Source organism: Anomaloglossus baeobatrachus, chromosome 3 (genome assembly GCF_048569485.1).
Source record: "Anomaloglossus baeobatrachus isolate aAnoBae1 chromosome 3, aAnoBae1.hap1, whole genome shotgun sequence".
In the NCBI taxonomy this organism is placed as follows: Eukaryota; Metazoa; Chordata; class Amphibia; order Anura; family Aromobatidae; genus Anomaloglossus; species Anomaloglossus baeobatrachus.
Window position 1 is genome coordinate 194,846,336 of NC_134355.1, and position 19,505 is coordinate 194,865,840.

Genomic DNA, 19,505 nt, shown 5'->3' on the forward strand with positions numbered 1-19,505 from the left:
GGATGTTCTGAGAAAGGGTACTAAATAAATAAATATATATATATGTGTGTGTGTATTATATATATAATGTTTATATTAATATATATATATATATATTTTTATATATATATATATATATATATATATATAAACCATCATTGCAAATAAATTCATAAATACTTTTAATTAGTAGAGGATGCTCGTTATGTCTAGGGATAATCACTACATCAACAATCTATCCTAGAATGTGATTAGCACACCTGACTGTGCCTGTGCTGCCCAGCCTTGTTCTGGAGACAAAACAGCCCCGTCATCTGATAGCGGCCAGGTGTCAGGCCCGGTCCGATCAGACATTGATGACCTATCCTAAAGCCTGCTTTAAACGAGACGATAGATTGTGCGATAGCACAATCGATCGTACCCGCCCCCGTCGTTTTTGCGTCACGGGCAATTAGTTTCCCATGGCACACAAACTCGTTTAACCCCCATCACACATACTTGCCTTCCGGACGACCTCGCTGTGGGCGATGAACGTCCACTTCCTGGAGTGGGCGGGACGTTCGGCGTCACAGTGACGTCACACGGCAGGCGGCCAATAGAAGCGGAGGGGCGGAGATGAGCGGGATAAACATCCTGCCCACCTCCTTCCTTCCATTAAGCCGTCGGGTGCTGTGGGAGGCAGGTAAAGCTGTTGTTCATCGTTCCCGTGGTGTCACATGGAGCAACATGTGATGCCACGGAAACGAGGAACTACCACCGCCATTTTAATTAAACAATTTTATGAAACCTAGCGACGAATACACGACTCACGATTTGTGAGCGATACTGCGTCGCTAGGAGGTGTCACACGAAACCACGTCGTGCGGTATGCCGGATGTGCGTCACGAAAACGTTGAACCCAACGACATATCGCACAATCTATCGTCTCGTGTAAAGCCAGCTTAAGTATTGGCCATCAATATAGAAGTAGTTGACAACCCCTTTAATTCATTCTCACACAGATTTTGAGCATCACTCAGTTCTACTACAGTGTTTGTGGCAAAGTATAACAGCCATTCTAATTTTCCATAGGGATTACTTTCTAAACAAATCAAGTGGTTTTTGCTAATTAAAGTAATTTATAAATGTAATAATGATATTTTTTTTATCTATTTGGGATATTTTCTTGGAAAACTCCTTTAAATATAATAAACAATTGTTTGTTTTGCATTTAATTGTGATGTATTGTGACACATACATTCCTGAAATTAATCTGATAATCATAGGAATCCTGCAATCAATAACTTTATTCTTACCAGTGGTTTGTTGCCAGAAAATTGTGGTACAGGACATTGTGCGGTTTCGCCCCACTCATAATAATGGTCTTTACAATATGAAAGGTTATGTAATAAGAGACTATGCGCTGACTGTCCACGGACTATCTGTCTGGAGAAAGAATAGAAATATTAAACTTTAGTTATGAAAACAGGCTAAACTAAAAGTTTACGCTATCATATACTGTATTATAAAACGAACTGGAGATTCATTTAAAATTAAGCCTCAAATGTAGTTAATAGATTGGAAGGATTCATAAGTATAGTTGAGCGCGGTTCGAAGTTCGCCAGTTCGCGGTTCGAGTGATTTTGAGAGGTGTTCTAGCTCGAACTAGAACTCGAGCTTCTTGCTAAAAGCTCGACAGTTCGAGTTATGTTCGAGAATGGTTCTATCAGCAAAAGCAGGGCTTTTTACAGCTACAGTGTACAGGGAGCCATCGCTGGCAGCATGCCAGAAGCTGGTAACCAAGATTAACATCGGGTATCCAAGCAAAGCGCTTTGGTTAGTAACCCGATATTTACCCTGGTTACGCGTGCAGGGAGCCGACACTTCCCCGCTAGGCTCCGCCCCCTCCTGCACTCAGCATGTACACACACACTCACCTATCCCCAGCCATGCAGTCCCCGGCACTGACGTCCTCAGCGCCACATGGCCCCGCTAAGCTCCGCCCACCTCGCACCCGCACACATTACCCCGCTAGGCTCCGCCCACCTCGCACTCGCACACATTACCCCGCTAAGATCCTCCCACCTCGCACCCGCACACATTACCCCGCTAGGCTCCGCCCACCTAACACCGAACACATAGCCCCGCTAGGCTCCGCTCACCTCGCACCGCACACATTACCCCGCTAGGCTCCGCCCACCTCGCACCGCACACATAGCCCCGCTGGCTCCACCCACCTCGCACCGCACACATGGCCCCGCTTGGCTCCGCCCACATCGCACCCGCACACATTACCCTGCTAGGCTCCGCCCACCTCACACCCGCACACCTTACCCCACTAAGCTCCACCCACCTCGCACCGCACACATAGCCCCGCTAGGCTCCGCCCACCTCGCACCCCACAATTACCCTGTTAGGCTCCACCCACCTCGCACCCGCACACATTACCCCGCTACGCTTCGCCCACCTCGCACGCACACATAGCTCCGCTAGGCTCCGCCTACCTCGCACCCGCACACATTACCTCGCTAGGCTACGCCCACCTCGCATCCGCACACATTACCTCGCTAGGCTCCGCGCACCTCGCACCGCACACATTACTCTGCTAGGCTCCGCCCACCTCTCACCCGCACACATTACCCCGCTACGCTCCGCCCACCCGCACCGCACACATAGCCCCGCTAGGCTCCGCCCACCTCGCACCTGCACACATTACCTCGCTAGGTTCCTTCCACCTTGCACCCGCACACATTACCTCGCTAGGATCCGCACACCTCGCACCGCACACATGGCCCCGCTCGGCTTATTTGCGGTGATGAAGTCCTGCCCTCCCGACCTCAGCGCTGACACTGTCCTCCATGGCTGCCGCTTCACATCTGTCACTGCGGCCCGAGACTGTCACTAGCGGTGACGTCACGGGCCGCTCGCGATACTTGGCTGTGAAGGTGATTGAAGTCAGTGTGCAGTATCAGCAGTGCAGGAGATAAGCGCAGGTAATGTACCTTGCTGACATCAGCACTTGTCATGCCCTGCAGTGACCTAGGCTGACCTTCTGATGTTAGCTCAGGTCACTGCATTGCTCTCCCAGCCAATGGGGAACATTCTGTTCTTCATTGACTGGGACAGTGACTATGGTATGGATCGTCATGGGAACCGCTTGGATTACAGCAGACCTGGATTTGTATTTCTTTCTAATAAATTGGTGAAAGAGGCAATGTGTTGGGCAGTGTTTTTTCAAATAAAAATGTGTTTGTCGTCTATTTTTTTTTTTTATTACTGACTGGGTTCGTGATGTCGGGTATCTGATAGACGCTTGACCTCACCAACCCCAGGGCTTGATGCCAGGTGACATTACACATCTGGTATTAACCCCATATATTACCCCGTTTGCCACCGCACCAGGGCACGGGATGAGCTGGGGCGAAGCACCAGGATTGGCGCATCTAATGGATGCGCCACTTCTGGGGCGGCTGCAGCCTGCTATATTTAGGCTGGGGAGTGTCCAATAACAGTGGACCTCCCTAGTCTGAGAATATCAGACCCCAGCTGTCTGCTTTACCTTGGCTGGTGGTCCAATTTTGGGGGGACCCCTATGTGTTTTTTTTTTAAAAATTATTTATTTAATTTAAAATAACAGCGTGGGGTGCCCTCAGTTTTGGATTACCAGCCAAGGTGAAGCTGCCAGCTGTGGTCTGCAGGCTGCAGCCGTCTGCTTTACCCTAGCTGGCTACAAAAATAGGGGGAATCCCACATCATTTTTTTAAAAAGTATTTATTTATTTTGGTAAATACAAGGCTAAGCACCCCTTAGTGCCACATGAAAGGTACCAAAGGGTGCAAAATTACAAAATGCAGGAGAGTGGGACATTGTGTGTCTTTCTGCCATTATAATGACAGAAAAGACTGATATGAAGTGTACAAGCACAGGAAAATCACCAGAGCGCTCCACGCTGTGAAAGGCAGTAGAAAATGGCGCTGGAGTGAACATGTGACCGTCTCATGTAGGTTGAAGCTATGGATCCTGGGTAAATTTATGTATTTTCCCTCCTTCAGTTTTTTGGCAGTACGCCAAAAAAACGGAAGATACACGGATGACAAACAGATGACATACGGACCATATACGTGTCACGCTCCAGATGCCTCGGCACTGCTCCTTACCCACTGATCCGGTCGCACCTGCATGGCACTGCTCCTTCCCCACTGATCCGATCCACGTGTCCACCGGTCACGGCTGCCGCTCAGGCTTGTGCTTTCCTGTGTCCTGTCCCAAGTCTCATGTGTCTGACTCATGCTTCTGTATAGTGTCGGGCCGCGCCCACTCACCTGGTCTTATGGGCCCAGCACTGCTGCAGCAGAAAATGACATGAGGCTGTGCTGGGTATATAAGACTGGCCTTGCCATGTGGCCTGATCAACATATCTTGTAAGCCTTGTCTTGAAAGCTAGGTGCTCAGGTCCCCCTTGTGCCGGGTCCTGTGATCATACTATTGCCTGACATTCCTACCCGGCACCTGTGCCGGATTCCTGCACTGTCTCCAGGAACTCTGAAGCCCCAGTGACTGTTCTACCCATACCCTGTGGGACGCAGTCCCTGCCATGCTGGTGCTCCTGCTACCGTGCACCCAGGCTTCCGGTGGGGTGCACGGCCCAGTGGATCCACCACCCGGACCTAACAATACGGAACGGAAACGGATGCCACACGGATGCACCCGTGAAAAAAACAGACCGTTTTTTGCAAACCGCAAAAACGGATCGGTCGTGTGAATGTAGCCTTATTCTAATCTGCCGTTTATAAACAGCAGGCAGAAATAAGTAAATAGCACCCCCCCCGCGTGCACAGCAGCGCGCCGGCCGCATTCACCCTACTCCTCTGATTTCTGTCACATGTGCCATGACACACGCGATAGAGAACTCCTCCCCAGGCCCTGCCAGGTCACCCCCTATAACCCCACCAGTGTTCCCCGGTGTCCCACGGTACCTGTGCAGCGTTGATCCCCCGCGGCCCCCTCCTTCACAATAGACGCTGCCGCATGCACAGAGCGGCTGTCAGCTCAAGTTCCTGTGTTCAGACACAGTGAGTGGGGGTAACCATGCATCTGTAAGCTACTGCAATGCCCTGCTCATGAGGTAAGGAACATAGTTTATCAGAAGAGCTATACTACATTTCCAAATGGAGGGATTTGCTTTTATAGTTGCCCTGCTGAACGACTATCAAACATGAGAGTCCGTTATATGCCACAAGAAAACATGTCTAAATAGCAAGCTCTGTTGTTTAGTATTCATTCAGCTGGATAACTGGACTTAAAGGGGTATTCCATTTCCAAGATCCTATCCCCAATATATAGTAGGTGGAATAGCAATAATATCAGCAAATACCAATATTTGGAAATGTAGAATAGTTCTCCTGATTAGGCATGCCCTTACCTCATGAGCAGGGCATTGCAGCTTTGGTAGCAACATTTACGACATGGACTCTGCGCTGCTGTGCACCCGGGGAGAGTGGGTGTAGATTCATTGCACCCACTCTCCTTACATGGAGGGTCTGCACTCCTAGAAAATGGGGGAAACGTTCCCTGAGCGTGTCCCCCCATATTCTAGACGGTCCAGAGTCATCGTGGAACCCCTTTTTTTTTTTTCCTTACAATAAATTGGTGAAAGAGGGAATGTTTTGGGGAGTTTTTTTTCAAATACATTTGTTTTCGTCTATTTGTTTTGTTAGTACTGACAGTTTGTGATGTCGGGTATCTGATAGACGCCATGACATCACAAACTGCTGGGCTTGATGTCAGTTGACTTTACAGCTAGTATCAACCCCATTTAGTACCCCGTTTGCTACTGCACCAGGTCACGGGATGAGCTGGGGTGAAGAGCCAGGATTGGCACATCTAGTGGATGCGCCAATTCTGGGGCACCTGCAGCCTGCTATTTTTAGGCTGTGAAGGGCCAATAACTGTGGACCTTCCAACCCTGAGAATACCAGACCACAGCTGTCCGCTTTACCTTGGCTGGTGATCCAATTTGGAGGGGACCCTACTTTTTTTTTGTAATTATTATGATTTATAAAATAATTATAAAAAAGAGCCTGGGGTGACCTCTACATTGGATCCCCAACCACGGTAAAGCTGCCAGCTGTGGTTTTCAGCCTGCAGCCTTCTGCTTTACCCTAGCTGGCTATCAAAAATTGGGAGACCCCACGTCATTTTTTTTTAAACTATTTTTTTTAAATAAAAAAAATTAATGGGCTTCCCTGTATTTTGATTGCCAGCCAAGGTAACGCCAGGCAGATGGGGGTGGCAACCCGTAGCTGTCTGCTTTATCTGCGCTGAGAATCAAAAATATCGTGGATTGCTATGTCATTTTTTTAATGATTTATTTTTACAGCACTGTCATGTCAGGCAATCAAAATACAGGGAAGCCCTTTTTTTTTTAGTTATTTAAATAAATAATTAAAAAAAATATATATGGACTCCCGCTGCATTTTTTGTATTGCTAGCTAAGGGTAATCCAAGCAGCTACTGGCTGCTAACCCCCACTGCTTGGTGTTACCTTCACTGGCAATGGAGAATCCAGGGAAGCATTTTTTTTGCCAAAAAACTAAAAAAAAATGACGTGGGCTTCGCCATATTTTTGTATGCTAGCCAGGTACAGCAGGCAGGTACGGGCTGCCCCCACCCCCAGCTGCCTATTTGTACCCGGCTGTGAACTAAAAATATAGGGAAGTCCTTTTTTTAATTATTTCATGAATTTCATGAAATAATTAAAAAAAAAACGACGTGGGCTTCGCCCCATTTTTGTGTCCAGCCGGGTACAACTAGGAGGCTGGGGATTGGATCCGCAGCACAGGTTAGCCCGAAGTTTCAGGGCCCCTCTGCTGTGAATTGCAGTCCGCAGCCGCCCCAGAAAATAGCGCTCTCATAGAATTGCCATCTTCTGGCGCTGTATCCAACTATACCAGCAGCCCTGAAGCCGGGTGGCTTGCTGGGTAATAATGAGTTAATACTAGCTATGTTTTACTAGCTAGTATTAAGCCAGAGATTCTTAATGTCAGGCACGTTTGACCCAGCCATTAAGAATCTCCAATAAAGGGTTAAAAAAAAACACCACAGAGAGAAAAAATACTTTAATAGACATAAATACACAGACACACTTAGAGACTCCATCTTTATTACCCCCTGTCATCCCTCCAAGATCCATGGTCTTCTGTCTTCTTTCCCCTTCAACACATGCAGCTCTGTCTGCTCCATCAGACAGCACAGCATGGGAGGAAGACGCTGTGCTCCGTGCAGAAATCACTCTGTGAGAGTGACCACAGGCTCCCGGCTCTAAGCGGTGGCACGGGTTGCCATAGCAACGGTGCTCCAATCACGTGATTCCAGTGCCGCTGCGTGCTGGTAGCGAGACGTCCCTGTCACCTCTACCAAGTGCGTTGCTATGGCAACGGTGATCTCCGTTATTGACTGGCTGTGTCACCGGTCAGGAGCCGGCTTCTGCGGATGCTGGTATCCACGGTAAACATCGGGTAACCAAGAAGCCCTTTCCTTGGTCACCCGATGTTTACCTTCGTTAGCAGCGTCCGCCGCTGTCACAGTGCCGGCTCCCTGCTCCATGCACACATAGCCAGACTACACATCGGGTAAAATTAACCCTATGTGTACTCTGGCTAGGAGTGCAGGGAGCCATTGCTAAGCGGTGTGCGCTGTTAACCAAGGTAAATATCGGGTTGGTTACCCGATATTTACCTTAGTTACCAAGCGCAGCATCGCTTCCACGCGTCGCTGCTGGCTGGGGGCTGGTCACTGGTTGCTGGTGAGATCTGCCTGACAGCTCACCAGCAACCCGTGTAGCGACGCTCCAGCGATCCCTGCCAGGTCAGGTTGCTGGTGGGATCGCTGGAGCGTAACAGAGAGATGCAATGACAGGTCCTAGCATGTCGGCGTCATAGTCATGTGACCAGTCTGTAGCCAATGAGATAATAGACACGTGACTGGTCACATGGCTATTTTGACGTCACGATAGGTCCTGCATCACTGCTGGCAGTGCTGGTTACCGGGAAGATTCAGCGATCATCGGATGGAATAGCGGCGGGAGACAGAGTGCAGGACGGATCACGGGGACAGGTAAGTGTTATGGCAATGTTTATTAACTGTATGTGTACATTTATAATGTGTTTTTATGTGTTTGTGATTGCCTCCCATTGTTTCCTATGGGGTTCGAGCGGTTCGCCGAACCAAACTCGAACCAGACCTCGGTTCGGCGAACCGAACTCGAGCCGAACTGCGGCCTGTTCGCTCATCCCTATTCATAAGTGACAGCAAAAAATGTGTAACACTAATGGAGCACAGAGAACAATCCTGTAGAGAGTCTCATGCAAATACATAAAACAAAAACCCACTAACAAAATCTGTGTGTCTTAAAGGGAACCTGTCATATGTAAACATGCTATTAACATGCAGATATGGGGTTAGCCTGCAAGTTAATAGCATTTCAAACCTACCCAGCACCTGCACATTGAGCCCTGAAGCTGGGAGGAAAAGAACTTTACTTCTCCAAGCAGCATTTAGCTTTCAGCAAACACTGCTTTTTTAGTGGCAAAATGGATTTCCTTGATTTGTGTGTACTTTTTTGCTTGTTTTTTTTTTTTTTACTTTTGTACATATTTTTCTTTTTAATTATTCACTTATTCCCAGTGTACTAGTTTCTTACAGTGCCGGAGACCTGTTATTGACTCATTGACACAGCCTGTTAGACCCTACTTATAGCAGCATCTAACAGGCTAATGTACCCAGAGGCCATCAGATGGTGTTAATGGGGAAAAAAGTTTTTTATGGTATAAGCTTTATTTATTTTATATATATATATATATATATATATATATACAGTTAGGTCCAGAAATATTTGGACAATGACACAAGTTTTGTTATTTTAGCTGTTTACAAAAACATGTTCAGAAATACAATTATATATATAATATGGGCTGAAAGTGCACACTCCCAGCTGCAATATGAGAGTTTTCACATCCAAATCGGAGAAAGGGTTTAGGAATCATAGCTCTGTAATGCATAGCCTCCTCTTTTTCAAGGGACCGAAAGTAATTGGACAAGGGACTCTAAGGGCTGCAATTAACTCTGAAGGCGTCTCCCTCGTTAACCTGTAATCAATGAAGTAGTTAAAAGGTCTGGGGTTGATTACAGGTGTGTAGTTTTGCATTTGGAAGCTGTTGCTGTGACCAGACAACATGCGGTCTAAGGAACTCTCAATTGAGGTGAGGCAGAACATCCTGAGGCTGAAAAAAAAGAAAAAATCCATCAGAGAGATAGCAGACATGCTTGGAGTAGCAAAATCAACAGTCAGGTACATTCTGAGAAAAAAGGAATTGACTGGTAAGCTTGGGAACTCAAAAAGGCCTGGGCGTCCACGGATGACAACAGTGGTGGATGATCGCCGCATACTTTCTTTGGTGAAGAAGAACCCGTTCACAACATCAACTGAAGTCCAGAACACTCTCAGTGAAGTAGGTGTATCTGTCTCTAAGTCAACAGTAAAGAGAAGACTCCATGAAAGTAAATACAAAGGGTTCACATCTAGATGCAAACCATTCATCAATTCCAAAAATAGACAGGCCAGAGTTAAATTTTCTGAAAAACACCTCATGAAGCCAGCTCAGTTCTGGAAAAGTATTCTATGGCCAGATGAGACAAAGATCAACCTGTACCAGAATAATGGGAAGAAAAAAGTTTGGAGAAGAAAGGGAACGGCACATGATCCAAGGCCCACCACATCCTCTGTAAAACATGGTGGAGGCAACGTGATGGCATGGGCATGCATGGCTTTCAATGGCACTGGGTCACTTGTGTTTATTGATGACATAACAGCAGACAAGAGTAGCCGGATGAATTGTGAAGTGTATCGGGATATACTTTCAGCCCAGATTCAGCCAAATGCCGCAAAGTTGATCGGACGGCGCTTCATAGTGCAGATGGACAATGACCCCAAGCATACATCCAAAGCTACCCAGGAGTTCATGAGTACAAAAAAGTGGAACATTCTGCAATGGCCAAGTCAATCACCAGATCTTAACCCAATTGAGCATGCATTTCACTTGCTCAAATCCAGACTTAAGACGGAAAGACCCACAAACAAGCAAGACCTGAAGGCTGTGGCTGTAAAGGCCTGGCAAAGCATTAAGAAGGAGGAAACCCAGCGTTTGGTGATGTCCATGGGTTCCAGACTTAAGGCAGTGATTGCCTCCAAAGGATTCGCAACAAAATATTGAAATTAAAAATATTTTGTTTGGGTTTGGTTTATTTGTCCAATTACTTTTGACCTCCTAAAATGTGGAGTGTTTGTAAAGAAATGTGTACAATTCCTACAATTTCTATCAGATATTTTTGTTCAAACCTTCAAATTAAACGTTACAATCTGCACTTGAATTCTGTTGTAGAGGTTTCATTTCAAATCCAATGTGGCGGCATGCAGAGCTCAACTCGCGAAAATTGTGTCACTGTCCAAATATTTCTGGACCTAACTGTATATATGTGTATATATATATATATATATATCTATATATATAATTGCCTTATTCTGTCTGTCTGTCTGTCTGTCTGTCTGTCTGTCTGTCTGTCATGCTCCAAAATTGTGTCCTTACGGTGACACAAAGCTGATTGGCCGCTGGGCTCGCCATGGCCCCGCCCCCCCACACGGATTGGCCGCTCGCCCAGGCTGCGCCCCCACACGGATTGGCCAGCCGCTCGCCCAGGCTCCGCCCCCCCCACAGATTGGCCTCTCGCCCCGGCACCCTGCAGGCATTGGCAATTCGGCCACGCCACGCCCCGCCCCCCTCACGCAATGCACGTTAGCTCTGGCCCCACCCCCTCCCTCCTCCCGCGCATTTCTCGAACTGACACGGCTGTCACGGAGGTGAGTACGGTACTCCCTGCCCACCCCCCCCCCTCCCCCCCCGCCCCCGCCCCCGCTCGCACAGGACTGGTGTGGATACGTTGCTAACCATGCTCGCATGGTTACAAGCGCTGTCACGGAGGTGAGTACTGTACTCCCTCCCCCCCCCTCCCCCCCCGGCCCCCGCTCGCACGGCAGTGGTGGGAGTGGTGTGGATACGTTGGTATCAAGCCCATCAAGGTCCTGCTGCGCCAGAAGATCCACACGCACACACACAAACATACACACACATCAGATCACACTCACACTCACTCTTACACACACCTCACACACACCTCACACACACCTCACATCGCATCCACATACTCACAACATCCTGGGATATCGCTTGCTTCTCGGCGGCGAAAATGTGCTGTTGTGATCTTCCAGGACCTGACGGAGGATCACATGGCCAGAAGCATGTGATATCCCCGGATGTTGTGAGTATGAGCGCGTAAGTGCGATATCGTCAGTGTCTGTGTGTGTGAGTGGATGCGATCGGGTGTGTGTGAGTGGATGCGATCGGGTGTGTGTGAGTGGATGCGATCGGGTGTGTGTGAGTGGATGCGATCGGGTGTGTGTGAGTGGATGCGATCGGGTGTGTGTGAGTGTATGCGATCGGGTGTGTGTGAGTGTATGCGATCGGGTGTGTGTGAGTGTATGCGATCGGGTGTGTGTGAGTGTATGCGATCGGGTGTGTGAGTGTCGGCAGAGGACCAGGCCGTGCTGGAGGAGGCTGGGAGCAGAGAGGCTGATCATGGGGAAGAGGGGAATGCTGATGCTGAAGGAGGCTGGGATGGGAAGGCTGGGAGGAAGGAGGCTGGGATGGGAAGGCTGGGAGGAAGGAGGCTGGGACGAGAGAGGCTGATCCTCAGGAAGGCTGAGGAGGGGAGGCTGATGCTGAGGGAGGCTGGAAGGAGAGAGGCTGAGCAAACGTGCTCCATCCGCCATACTGCGCACTCCCCATCGTGCTGCATCCCCCATGCTGCGCACTCCCAAACGTGGTCCATCCGCCATGCTGCGCACTCCCAAACGTGGTCCATCCGCCATGCTGCGCACTCCCAAACGTGCTCCATCCGCCATGCTGCGCACTCCCAAACGTGCTCCATCCGCCATACTGCGCACTGGAGCACGTTTGGGAGTGCGCAGCATGGCGGATGGAGCACGTTTGAGAATGCGCAGCATGGCGGATGGAGCACGTTTGAGAATGCGCAGCATGGCGGATGGAGCACGTTTGGGAGTGCGCAGCATGGCGGATGGAGCACGTTTGGGAGTGCGCAGCATGCCGGATGGTGCACGATCGGGAGTGCGCAGTATGGCGGATGGAGCACGTTTGGGAGTGCGCAGCATGGCGGATGGAGCACGTTTAGAAGTGCGCAGCATGGCGGATGGACCACGTTTGGGAGTGCGCAGCATGGCGGATGGAGCACGTTTAGGAGTGCGCAGCATGGCGGATGGAGCACGTTTGCAAGTGCGCAGCATGGCGGGTGGAGCACGATGGGAGGTGCACACCTCCCCCCAACACACACACACACGCGCACTGCACAACACACACACACTAGGAATCACAAACAACGCCCTACACAGACACCCACACAGACAACGCTGCACACACAAATATACGCACATACTGCACAACACACACATTGCTCAAAACATACCTCCCCCCAAAACACACCACACACACACAAACCGCACAACACACACACACACACACAACGCTACAGACACACAGCGCTCCACAAACAACGCAACACACGCAACACACATACAACACCGCTCTCACCCCCCGCGACACTCAGAACATGTACAGCGCCCTACACAAACACTTGGTAACTACACACAACAACATCTATATATATATATATAACAAAAATCATACATGAACTACACAATACGTAAATTCTAGAATACCCGATGCGTAGAATCGGGCCACCTTCTAGTATATATATATATATATATATATATATATATTTATATTTATACTAGAAGGTGGCCCGATTCTACGCATCGGGTATTCTAGAATTTACGTATTGTGTAGTTCATGTATGATTTTTGTTATATATATATATAGATGTTGTTGTGTGTAGTTACCAAGTGTTTGTGTAGGGCGCTGTACATGTTCTGAGTGTCGCGGGGGGTGAGAGCGGTGTTGTATGTGTGTTGCGTGTGTTGCGTTGTTTGTGGAGCGCTGTGTGTCTGTAGCGTTGTGTGTGTGTGTGTGTGTTGTGCGGTTTGTGTGTGTGTGGTGTGTTTTGGGGGGAGGTATGTTTTGAGCAATGTGTGTGTTGTGCAGTATGTGCGTATATTTGTGTGTGCAGCGTTGTCTGTGTGGGTGTCTGTGTAGGGCGTTGTTTGTGATTCCTAGTGTGTGTGTGTTGTGCAGTGCGCGTGTGTGTGTGTGTTGGGGGGAGGTGTGCACCTCCCATCGTGCTCCACCCGCCATGCTGCGCACTTGCAAACGTGCTCCATCCGCCATGCTGCGCACTCCTAAACGTGCTCCATCCGCCATGCTGCGCACTCCCAAACGTGGTCCATCCGCCATGCTGCGCACTTCTAAACGTGCTCCATCCGCCATGCTGCGCACTCCCAAACGTGCTCCATCCGCCATACTGCGCACTCCCGATCGTGCACCATCCGGCATGCTGCGCACTCCCAAACGTGCTCCATCCGCCATGCTGCGCACTCCCAAACGTGCTCCATCCGCCATGCTGCGCATTCTCAAACGTGCTCCATCCGCCATGCTGCGCATTCTCAAACGTGCTCCATCCGCCATGCTGCGCACTCCCAAACGTGCTCCAGTGCGCAGTATGGCGGATGGAGCACGTTTGGGAGTGCGCAGCATGGCGGATGGAGCACGTTTGGGAGTGCGCAGCATGGCGGATGGACCACGTTTGGGAGTGCGCAGCATGGCGGATGGACCACGTTTGGGAGTGCGCAGCATGGGGGATGCAGCACGATGGGGAGTGCGCAGTATGGCGGATGGAGCACGTTTGCTCAGCCTCTCTCCTTCCAGCCTCCCTCAGCATCAGCCTCCCCTCCTCAGCCTTCCTGAGGATCAGCCTCTCTCGTCCCAGCCTCCTTCCTCCCAGCCTTCCCATCCCAGCCTCCTTCCTCCCAGCCTTCCCATCCCAGCCTCCTTCAGCATCAGCATTCCCCTCTTCCCCATGATCAGCCTCTCTGCTCCCAGCCTCCTCCAGCACGGCCTGGTCCTCTGCCGACACTCACACACCCGATCGCATACACTCACACACACCCGATCGCATACACTCACACACACCCGATCGCATCCACTCACACACACCCGATCGCATCCACTCACACACACCCGATCGCATCCACTCACACACACCCGATCGCATCCACTCACACACACCCGATCGCATCCACTCACACACACCCGATCGCATCCACTCACACACACCCGATCGCATCCACTCACACACACAGACACTGACGATATCGCACTTACGCGCTCATACTCACAACATCCGGGGATATCACATGCTTCTGGCCATGTGATCCTCCGTCAGGTCCTGGAAGATCACAACAGCACATTTTCGCCGCCGAGAAGCAAGCGATATCCCAGGATGTTGTGAGTATGTGGATGCGATGTGAGGTGTGTGTGAGGTGTGTGTGAGGTGTGTGTAAGAGTGAGTGTGAGTGTGATCTGATGTGTGTGTATGTTTGTGTGTGTGCGTGTGGATCTTCTGGCGCAGCAGGACCTTGATGGGCTTGATACCAACGTATCCACACCACTCCCACCACTGCCGTGCGAGCGGGGGCCGGGGGGGGAGGGGGGGGGAGGGAGTACAGTACTCACCTCCGTGACAGCGCTTGTAACCATGCGAGCATGGTTAGCAACGTATCCACACCAGTCCTGTGCGAGCGGGGGCGGGGGCGGGGGGGGAGGGGGGGGGTGGGCAGGGAGTACCGTACTCACCTCCGTGACAGCCGTGTCAGTTCGAGAAATGCGCGGGAGGAGGGAGGGGGTGGGGCCAGAGCTAACGTGCATTGCGTGAGGGGGGCGGGGCGTGGCGTGGCCGAATTGCCAATGCCTGCAGGGTGCCGGGGCGAGAGGCCAATCTGTGGGGGGGGCGGAGCCTGGGCGAGCGGCTGGCCAATCCGTGTGGGGGCGCAGCCTGGGCGAGCGGCCAATCCGTGTGGGGGGGCGGGGCCATGGCGAGCCCAGCGGCCAATCAGCTTTGTGTCACCGTAAGGACACAATTTTGGAGCATGACAGACAGACAGACAGACAGACAGACAGACAGACAGAATAAGGCAATTATATATATAGATTTATTTAAACATTTTACATTTTTGACCTTTAATTTTAGTCCCACTAGGGGATTTGAACTTCAGTGAGCCTGGTTGCTCATATAATACACTGTAATACTTCTATATTGCAGTTTATTAGGCTTTTAAATATAATGCTGATAAGCATTCTGTTAGATCAGGTCTTGTAGGAGTAATAGAAAGGCATTGTTAAGTCCACAGATGGCAAAACAACCCTTCCGCAGGGACTAACATAGAGAGCCCCTCCATCTGTGGAATCATCTAGATGCTATTGATCTTAGCATGTAAAGGGTTAAACTGCCAGGATTAGTACCCACGAGAACAATCTGATGAAAATATACATCACAGAATGGGGGGACTGGTCCGAACTGTGAGGTACATTTTCATCGCTTGTCAGGAAATAATTAATGTGCATATTACTGTTGTATAATGTACATTTGTACATCAATAAAGGTTAAATTATATACATTCAGTATCTGCTGCCCAGTTTATTGGTATGGTGATATCTCTCATCAAGCGCTCCTTGGATAAGTTTGAAGATGCTGCAGACCAATGTAACAAGTTTAGATCATGCAGATTGGTGGCCACACTATTGGAACATAATTGAAATTGGATGTCACATTCCAAGTCAAAGGCATTAAACATTGTGTACACAAATCATCAGAAGGCATTTTTATGACATTGAGATATGAGCAGACCCGGACTGACAATTCTCCATGGGCTGCAGCAGTAACAAGAATAGTGTGCTGGCGATCCTGGTATTCTGACTAGAGTTGAGCGCGGTTCGCGGTTCGAGGTTCTCCAGTTCGCGGCTCGAGTGATTTTGGGGGCTGTTCTAGATCGACCTAGAACTCGAGCTTTTTGCTAAAGCTCGATAGTTCTAGATACGTTCGAGAACGGTTCTAGCAGCAAAAAGACCAGCTAATTACTAGCTGGCTTTCCGCTGGAATAGTGTAAGTCACTCTGTGACTCACACTATTATGAAATTTCAGTGTATAGTGTGCGGGAACAGCGCATTCAGATCACTGCTGTATAGATAATGGCGATCGCCATTTTTTTTTTTTTTTCCTTGTCTTCCTTCCCTAAGTGCGCGCGTGTAGTGGGGCGGGCCAGCATGTCAGCCAATCCCAGACACACACACAGCTAAGTGGACTTTTAGCCAGAGAAGCCACGGCATGTGTGATAGGATGTCCATGTCACATGTCCCTGCATTATAAAAACAGACATTTTCCTCCAGCACACCATTATCTGCCTTCTGCGTCCTTTGTGTCAGTCATCACTGGCGCAGTTCCTATCTCCGATACTGCTGTGTACGCTCCATACACAGCGCTGTACAGAATAGGGATAGAAGTTTCTATCAGTCCTTTTAAGGGCTAATACCGGCAGGGTCAGAGCCATAGGTGACAGGTCCGTGAAAACAGAGTTTAACAGCTACACAAGATGACAGCGTCTGTGTAGCTAAGGTCAGGGATTTCCTCGCTGCATTTCCCCATTAGAAGGGATAGAAAGGCAGGCTTCCTTTCCTCTACCCAGAGACCCACAACCCTGCCACTGTACCCTCCTGCCCTTTGCACACTCAAACTCATTGTTACTAAGCCATTATACTAGCAAACACTGAGTGAACTTAGTGGCATCCTAAAAGTGGCTGTTGGACTTCTGTATTGTCCCACTAGTGCAAAGATATTTGCAGCACGTCTGCCTGCATTGCACACTCAAATTCATTGTTACTAAGCCACTATACTAGCAAACACTGAGTGAACTTAGTGGCATCCTAAAAGTGGCTGTTGGACTTCTGTATTGTCCCACTAGTGCAAAGATATTTGCAGCACCTCTGCCTGCATTGCACACTCAAACTCATTTGATAATGATTTCACTGCACTCAATTTGTAAATTTGCAAGAAGGTGAAAAATAATTTATTATAAACAAGTGATCAAGCAACATCCAACGACGTTTCGACCCGCCTGGGTCTTAGTCAAGTCGCTGTATAGTAGGTGACTGAAGGGTGAAGGATGATGTGCACTGAAGCACTGAAGTATATGGAAAAGGTGCCTTGAGGATATATATGTTTTGCAAGCGCAGCATATATATCCCCAAGGCACCTTTGCCTTGCTTGCTTGATCACTTGTTTAAAATAAATTATTTTTCACCTTCTTGCAAATTTACAAATTGAGTGCAGTGAATTCATTATCATATGACTTTAGGGCATCGCCCTTTTTTCACGTGCACCGCCATCCTCTTTAAACTGAGTGCAGACCATTGTTATATCACTCAAACTCATTGTTACTAAGCCATTATACTAGCAAACACTGAGTGAACTTAGTGGCATCCTAAACGTGGCTGTTGGACTTCTGTATTGTCCCACTAGTGCAAAGATATTTGCAGCACGTCTCCCTGCATTGCACATTCAAACTCATTGTTACTAAGCCATTATACTAGCAAACACTGAGTGAACTTAGTGGCATCCTAAACGTGGCTGTTGGACTTCTGTATTGTCCCACTAGTGCAAAGATATTTGCAGCACCTCTGCCTGCATTGCACACTCAAACTCATTGTTACCAAGCCATTATACTAGCAAACACTGAGTGAACTTAATGGCATCCTAAACGTGGCTGTTGGACTTCTGTATTGTCCCACTAGTGCAAAGATATTTGCAGCACCTCTGCCTGCATTGCACACTCAAACTCATTGTTACTAAGCCATTATACTAGCAAACACTGAGTGAACTTAGTGGCATCCCAAAAGTGGCTGTTGGACTTCTGTATTGTCCCACTAGTGCAAAGATATTTGCAGCACGTCTCCCTGCATTGCACATTCAAACTCATTGTTACTAAGCCATTATACTAGCAAACACTGAGTGAACTTACTGGCATCCTAAACGTGGCTGTTGGACTTCTGTATTGTCCCACTAGTGCAAAGATATTTGCAGCACGTCTGCCTGCATTGCACACTCAAACTCATTGTTACTAAGCCATTATACTAGCAAACACTGAGTGAACTTAGTGGCATCCTAAAAGTGGCTGTTGGACTTCTGTATTGTCCCACTAGTGCAAAGATATTTGCAGCACGTCTGCCTGCATTGCACACTCAAACTCATTGTTACTAAGCCATTATACTAGCAAACACTGAGTGAACTTAGTGGCATCCTAAACGTGGCTGTTGGACTTCTGTATTGTCCCACTAGTGCAAAGATATTTGCAGCACCTCTGCCTGCATTGCACACTCAAACTCATTGTTACTAAGCCATTATACTAGCAAACACTGAGTGAACTTAGTGGCATCCCAAAAGTGGCTGTTGGACTTCTGTATTGTACCACTAGTGCAAAGATATTTGCAGCACGTCTCCCTGCATTGCACACTCAAACTCATTGTTACTAAGCCATTATACTAGCAAACACTGAGTGAACTTAGTGGCATCCTAAACGTGGCTGTTGAACTTCTGTATTGTCCCACTAGTGCAAAGATATTTGCAGCACGTCTGCCTGCATTGCACACTCAAACTCATTGTTACTAAGCCATTATACTAGCAAACACTGAGTGAACTTAGTAGCATCCTAAATGTGGCTGTTGGACTTCTGTATTGTCCCACTAGTGCAAAGAGATTTGCAGCACGTCTGCCTGCATTGCACACTCAAACTCATTGTTACTAAGCCATTATACTAGCAAACACTGAGTGAACTTAGTGGCATCCTAAACGTGGCTGTTGGACTTCTGTATTGTCCCACTAGTGCAAAGATATTTGCAGCACGTCTGCCTGCATTGCACACTTAAACTCATTGTTACTAAGCCATTATACTAGCAAACACTGAGTGAACATAGTGGCATCCTAAAAGTGGCTGTTGGACTTCTGTATTGTCCCACTAGTGCAAAGATATTTGCAGCACCTCTGCCTGCATTGCACACTCAAACTCATTGTTACTAAGCCATTATACTAGCAAACACTGAGTGAACTTAGTGGCATCCTAAACGTGGCTGTTGAACTTCTGTATTGTCCCACTAGTGCAAAGATATTTGCAGCACCTCTGCCTGCATTGCACACTCAAACTCATTGTTACTAAGCCATTATACTAGCAAACACTGAGTGAACTTAGTGGCATCCCAAAAGTGGCTGTTGGACTTCTGTATTGTCCCACTAGTGCAAAGATATTTGCAGCACCTCTGCCTGCATTGCACACTCAAACTCATTGTTACTAAGCCATTATACTAGCAAACACTGAGTGAACTTAGTGGCATCCTAAACGTGGCTGTTGGACTTCTGTATTGTCCCACTAGTGCAAAGATATTTGCAGCACGTCTGCCTGCATTGCACACTCAAACTCA

The 19,505-nt window shown here is 48.6% G+C and overlaps 1 protein-coding gene across 1 annotated transcript in view; it reads right to left on the minus strand.

Moving 5' to 3' along the window:
• Positions 1 to 19,505, minus strand: part of NOX3 (NADPH oxidase 3) — a 698,296-nt gene that overhangs the window by 223,143 nt on the left and 455,648 nt on the right. The window contains exon 7 of the mRNA XM_075339672.1: positions 1,275 to 1,404. Coding sequence (XP_075195787.1) covers positions 1,275 to 1,404 — 130 coding nt within the window. The remainder of the gene's footprint in view (positions 1 to 1,274; positions 1,405 to 19,505) is intronic.